The sequence below is a fragment of the Trachemys scripta genome, chromosome 24 (genome assembly GCF_013100865.1).
Source record: "Trachemys scripta elegans isolate TJP31775 chromosome 24, CAS_Tse_1.0, whole genome shotgun sequence".
Classification (NCBI taxonomy): Eukaryota; Metazoa; Chordata; order Testudines; family Emydidae; genus Trachemys; species Trachemys scripta.
This window is the reverse complement of record NC_048321.1, coordinates 12,483,820-12,490,232: the sequence shown is the minus strand read 5'-3', so window position 1 is coordinate 12,490,232 and position 6,413 is coordinate 12,483,820. Positions and strand designations below refer to the sequence as shown.

At 54.4% G+C, this 6,413-nt stretch overlaps 1 protein-coding gene across 1 annotated transcript; it reads right to left on the bottom strand.

Annotated features, from left to right (window-relative positions):
• Positions 1–520: 520 nt before the first annotated feature.
• LOC117869862 (sialic acid-binding Ig-like lectin 11) lies at positions 521–2,670 on the bottom strand. Its single transcript, XM_034756971.1, has 4 exons — positions 2,373–2,670; positions 1,544–1,849; positions 988–1,096; positions 521–733 (listed from the first exon to the last, which is right to left on the bottom strand). The coding sequence occupies exons 1-4, from the start codon at positions 2,668–2,670 to the stop codon at positions 652–654; spliced, it is 795 nt and encodes a 264-aa protein (XP_034612862.1). The 3' UTR covers positions 521–651.
• Positions 2,671–6,413: the final 3,743 nt, after the last annotated feature.

Below are 6,413 nucleotides of genomic sequence, written 5' to 3'. Positions count from 1 at the left end.
AGGTTGTGGGCTCTGATGAGACAGAGCCCACGGGTAACAGCGCGAAGCCTTGAGCCACATGCTGAGCACCAGGCACCACAAGCCACAGCTGCAGCGCAGGAGGGTGGCAATACACCATGTGCCAGGTCCCCCTCACTTCTGTGATGCTGCTTGTGGTGGCGTTGCCTTCACAGCTTGTGCCCGACCAGCCCCTGCCAGTATCAGGCCGCCCTGCCAGGGCTTAATTTGAGCCACAGCTGAGCTCTGGCATCTCTTTCAATACAAATTAAACACTTGGGCAATGGGGCCCAGAGGTGATGGGGGGGGGGGGAAGCCCAGGGAGCCCGTGGGGGCCAGGAGTGATGGGGGGGCACCAAAATACACGTTCGCCCAGGGTGCCATTTTCCCTAAGGCCAGCCCTGGTCATGACTGTCAGGGCAACAAACAGATCATCTACTGCTCATATAAATATTACAGGCAGCTTCCACGTGCTGCCCAGGCCCATGGGTCTGAGCTGGAGGGGTAGGGAGGGGGCCAGGTACTGGGCTAAACGGGCCCATTGTCCTCACCCAGGGTGACAGTCCCCCCAGCTGAGGTCTCATTCTCCATTTCCTCAGTCCTGTGAGATTCCAAGTCCTTGTCGGCTCTTCCATGGCTGAGGAACGGACCGATCTACACACCGGACTTGGGCACCGTGGATTCCCTGTCCCCCGGCCTATCCTTCCTTTTGCTTCCACAACAGCAACAGGGTGTCCTGGGAGAGAGAGAGATTCTGGGATATGTATGTGGCTGGCAGTCAGGATAGATAGATAGAGGAGGTATGGATGGGTGGGGTGGTAGGTGGGTAGATGGGTACATAGGTGGGTGGGTAGGTAGTTAGTTAGTTGGATAAGTGGGCAGATAGATAGGAGGTAGGTGGGTAAATCAGTGGGTGGCTGGGTCAATGGGTTGGTAGCTAGGTGGGTACATAGTTGGGTAGGTCAGTAGGTGGGTTGGTAGCTGAGTTACCATCTGTAATAGAGCAGGGTGAGGTAATAGGCCAGGACGAATCCAGTCGCCACGAAGACGAGTTTACAGCTGAATTCGATAAATGCCCCAGTGAGGCCACCTGTGGGAGCTAGAAGAAGCCGAGAGTCTGGGATAGATCCCTGCAACTCCTACCCTGAGCCAGCCAGCCCCCGCCCTGGTGCCAGATCTGAGCTGGCGCCCCCTAGAGGGGGAAATTTTCAGCCCTCTGAGTCAGCCAGTCCCTGGGGCCAAGTCAGAGCCAGCGCTATCTAGCGGGGAGGATCTCTCACCTGATTCCAATGGGCTCTGCAGAAAAATATGGAACCCGTGGGGGGTGGAATTGAGGCAAAATGTCCTGGCTCCCAGCCCACTGCCCCCTCCAGCCCCCACTTTCCTCCCAGAGCCATGGATAGAACCCAGCAATACGGGGTCCCAGCTCCCACTCCCCTCCCTGAGCCTGAGACAGAACCCAGCCCCGCCGCCAACTCCCAGCCCCCACTCCCCACATCTCCCCTCCCCAAGCAGGGGACAGAACCGAGGAGTCCGAGTGTCTCACCTCTCTGCCAGGGGCTGAAGTCAAAATGCAGGGCGGCGTATGTCCCGTGGGGGTTGGAGCCGAGGCAGAAGATCTGGGGGCCCCCGTCCCCACTCCCCGTCCAGCTCAGAGTGCTGACGGCCTCGTCCCCCTGGGCCCACGAGCTGACCTGCAGGGCCCCCCGTGAGCAATTCCCAGCCAGGGGCTCCCCATCCACCTGCCACTGGAGCCGGGGTGGGGGGTGGGAGCGCAGGGAGCAGCTGCAGCTGACACTGGGCCCCTGGCACTGGCAGGACGAGTTCAGCCCGGTCCCCGGCCGGGGGCTGTCTGGGGAGAGCAGGAGACACAGCAACAATAGTCAGAGAGAGAAAAACCCAGTGTCAGGGAGTCCTGTGGGTTAACCCCACTCACATCCAGTGGCAGGGAGTCCTGTGGATTAACTCTTCTAATACCCAGGGACAGGGAGTACCATAGATTAATCAGCTATTATCCAGAGGCAGGGAGTCCCGTGGGTTCTCTGCCCTGAGACGTCTTTTCAGCCAGCCCCTGGGCACTGATCTGGCCCCATCCTTGGCCAGCAGCGCTTCACACTAACCCACCTGCTTCTCCGCCTTCAGCCTGGGCACTCACGGCCCTCGTAGATAGCCCAGGAGTCTTTTCAAACCTCAGCTGCCCCCTTGGGGCTGCCCCTAAAGCAGCTAATTAACTATGGCACAGGGGGGGGTTGCACTGTCTCTGTTTAAAGGGGCCAGGCACCCTGCGACACCTGCTAGTAGTCAGTGGCAAGGACTCGCACGGATTAACACTGCTATTATCCAGTGTCAGTGTCCCAGGGGTTAACCCCACTCACACTCGACGAGCAGCTGGAACGTCCCCTGGGCAGAGCTCTCCTTGTTCTGGGCCCAGCACCCGTACAGCCCCCTGTCCTCGGCCGTCAAGTTGGGCAGCTCCAGCCGCAGCTGATTCTCCCACACAGGGCCAGCTCCCTCGATGGCTCGGCCCCCCCTCACCCAGACCAGCGTGGCAGGGGGGCTGCTGGTGATGGAGCAGAGGAACCGCAGGGAGTCACCCTCCCGGGCCGTGAACTGTGAACCGTTCCCCACCGCGGTGCTGGGGTCTGGGAATAGAAATAACAGAGTGACTCGCATCCTNCAAATTTGTAGCAAACTGAAAACTGTTTGGGTCTGTCATAACCATAGAGATAAGGGTACATAAAATCCCTCCTGGGAAGCTGTAATAAATCACTTTACCTGTAAGGGGTTAAGAAGCTCAAATAACCTGGTTGGCACCTGACCAAAAGGACCAAAAAGGAAAGAAGATACTTTCAAATCTGGAGCGGGGAGGTTTTGTTTGTGTTCTTTTTGTTTGCGCCCTCTCTGGATGGAGAGAGCGACCAGGCAAGTAAAAGATTTCCTGAAAACATACCTGAAATGATTCATCTAAGATTACAAAAATTGTACGTAAGGGCAAGGAAATGAGTTAGGTTATCATTTGTCTTAACTTGTGAATTTTCCCTATGCTAAGAGGGAGTTTTATTCCTGTTTTATAACTGTGAAGCTGAGTCCAGAGAGGAGTCCTGCAGCCTAGAGATCGGGGGACGTTGCTCCCTCTGGTGGCAGGGAACTTGGGGGTGCAGAATGAGGGGACTCCCTGAGGGGGCCCAGGCAGAGCCAGGCTGCTGAAGGTTCAGAGGTGTGGTCCCCAGAGGCGGCATGGCCAAAAGCCTAACCCCACAGGGAGAGTGCACCCCCAAGACGGGCTGTCACCCTGAAGGGGGATCCTCCCAGGGGCAGTATGAAGCCGAGAGAGCCCTGGCCTGGGAGTCCGGGATAGCTTGGGGTCCCTGCCTGGTTGGGTTGAATTGGTGTAGACAGTGAAGGAGCTGGAACCCACCGAAGCATCCCAGGGACGGGACTCAGGGAAACCCTAAGGTGGAGGAGAGGCCGAGGGGCCGGATGTCTCAAGGGGACGTCAGAGACTGGAGATGTGGTCGCTGCAGGCAGAGAGGGAAGGAGTGCAGGGCCCAAAGACGCAAATCTTGGGCCAGGAGAACCTCAAAGAGTTATGTGACGGGTTAGATCACAGAAACCACCTTGGGGCTGCTAACTGATGTGCCAAGACTACTTCTGCCCCTACTTTCCCTGTCAGCTTGGGACTCCAGCACCCTGTCTTCTTGAGGCAGACACGCTAGTCTGCTCCAACACAGACCCAGGGTCTCAACCACATGCCCCAAAGCTGCAGACTTACCTGAAAGCAGCCTACAGAAGTGTTCCTGTCTTCAACACTCAGATACCCAACTCCCAATGGGGTCCAAATCCCAAATAAATCCGTTTTACCCTGTATAAAGCTCATACAGGGTAAACTCATAAATTGTTCACCCTCTAAAACACTGATGGAGAGATATGCATAGCTGTTTGCCCCCCCCAGTTATTAATACATACACAGGGTTAATTAATAGTGCAGGGCCCAAAGACGCAAATCTTGGGCCAGGAGAACCTCAAAGAGTTATGTGACGGGTTAGATNCTGGGTTAATTAATAAGTAAAAAGTGATTTTATTAAATACAGAAAGTAGGATTTAAGTGGTTCCAAGTAGTAACAGACAGAAAAAGTGAATTACCAAGCAAAATAAAATAGAACACGCAAGTCTATGTCTAATACAGTAAGAAAACTGAATACAGATAAAAACCTCACCCCTCAGAGGAATTCCATTAAGTTTCCTTTTACAGACTAGTTTCCTGCTAGTCTGGGTCCAGAAATCACTCACACCCCCTGTAGTTATTGTCTTTCATTCTTAGTACTGTCTTAGCTATCTCTTTAGCCAGCTGAAGACAAAATGGAGATGTCTCCCAGGGATGTGAATAGACTTTCTCTTGTGGGTGGAGACCCCCTCCTCTCTCCTATGCAAAGTCCAGCTCCAAGATGGAGTTTTGGAGTCATATGGGCAAGTCACATGTCCATGCATTACTCAGTTTTTACAGGCATCAGCCATTGTTTACATGCTACCCTGAACGTCCTCAGGTAGACTTCTTATGTGGATTGGAGCTTTCCAAGATTGATTGTCCTTTATGTGTTTCTTGATCGGGCACTTAATTTGCACGTTTCTTTCTCAAGTATCTGACCAAATGCTTTACTAAGGCTACTTAGAAATCAAGCCAGTGCACAGCCAATATTCATACTTTCGAATACAACAATGACTCATGCATACAAATAGGATGAATAGCTTCAGTAGATCATAACCTTTAGATAGATATGTTACATGGCATATGTAGCATAAAACGTATTCCAGTTATGTCATATATATACATTCATAAGCATATTTCCATGAAGCCTTATGGGGTGCACCGTCACAGGTTAACGTAGCGGAGGGGAGACAGCCAGTAACAGGCTCACAGAGTGAGCTGTGTCCATCCTTGGGGAGGAAGCAGCCACCCATCACCCCGGGAGCAGAGCTGGCATGGGGAGGTGGCAGATGGGTCCTTTCCGCGCCCAGCGGATATGTCTGCTTGTACCCCTGGGCTCAGGCCCCTCTGACCCCCATTGGGAGTGGACGGGGTAATCAATGGGGAGACATTCGGGTGGTGGGGAGATTCTGGGAGCGATGCTCTTGTCGGGGTGGGCAGAACCAGCAGGGCAGTATGGCTGCCTGCCAGGTTGTCTTGCCCAGAAGTCAAGTATCAGGGGGTAGCCGTGTTAGTCTGTATCTACAAAAACAACAAGGAGTCTGGTGGCACCTTAAAGACTAACAGATTTATTTGGGCATAAGCTTTCGTGAGTAAAAACCTCATTTCTTGCTATGCATCCGAAGAAGTGAGGTTTTTACTCATGAAAGCTTATGCCCAAATAAATCTGTTAGTCTTTAAGGTGCCACCAGACTCCTTGTTGTTTTTGCCCAGAAGTGCGAGCGGCCCGGGGAGGGGGGGAAGGATGGGTTCCATTAACCAAGAGAGCCCAAATCTCCTTCCTCCAGATACAGGCCCCAAGAGAGGGCTCAGTCCACAGGGCAGGTGGGGGGGCAGGGCGAAGCCTGGTGGGATAGTCATCACCTCATCCCTATTGAAGTAGTTGGAAGGCAGGTCCAGGGACAGTGGGACAAGGGCGCAGAGGTGATGCTGACATGTCCAAGGTGGTGGACCCGGATCAGGTAGTGCCTAATACATACCTAACCCTTGGGGGGGGGGTCGGACCCCCAGTTAGCGTGCCTGTAGTGAGGATCCATGTGAAATGCAGGGCCAAGGGCAGCCCAACAGACACTGGGGTGCAGGATCAGTTACCTGTGAAATTTCTGAAGAGGGATGGTTTGGAGAACTGGCCTGATGGTGCCCTGGCCCTTGCCTGTGGCTGGAGCCAGTAAGGGTCGCTCAGCCCGTCCCCAGGGATCTACAGCAGGGGACGTGGAACATCCAGTGAGTTACCGGGGACAGGGCTTGACAGGACTGAGACCGAGGCTTTGTCCTGAGGTGGGGAAATTGAGCCACAGCCAATGGGCGCTGAGGGCCCCAACCCAGCAGCTGAATTCCAGCCCAAGGAGCAGAAGGATCTCTCCTGGGAGAAGCTGAGGGTCCTTGTGGGCCACAGTGCTGCAAGACCCTGGGGGAGGACTGCAGGGAAATATCCCTGGGAGAGAAGGGATCCAGGACCAGGGAAGGGCTCCCCAAGGGTAAACTGAACCTTGTGGGATCAAGCAGAAGGTGGTGGTCCCCCAGGAGTGCCATGGCCAGCTGTTGTACCTGGCCCCCGATGTCCCTCTCTCTAGACATCAGGGGATCCAGGGAACCTGGCAAAGGCTGCTGCAGAACTTCTCCTGTCCCAGGAATTCACAGGGATCCCCTGTTTTGAGTTGTATGGCAGGAGAGGGAGGGGACTGCTGGACATTATGTGGGACAAATGGAG

What these genes read in the sequence shown, in the direction of transcription:
- LOC117869862 (XM_034756971.1), bottom strand. Translation starts at nt 2,670, where the DNA reads ATGCGAGTCACTCTGTTATTTCTATTCCCAGACCCCAGCACCGCGGTG. An exon ending in CTTCAGCCCCTGGCAGAGAG is followed by an intron (nt 1,097 to 1,543) that starts GTGAGACACTCG and finishes GGCTTCTTCTAG; the next exon opens with CTCCCACAGGTGGCCTCACT. An exon ending in ACCCTGCTCTATTACAGATG is followed by an intron (nt 734 to 987) that starts GTAACTCAGCTA and finishes TCTCTCTCCCAG; the next exon opens with GACACCCTGTTGCTGTTGTG.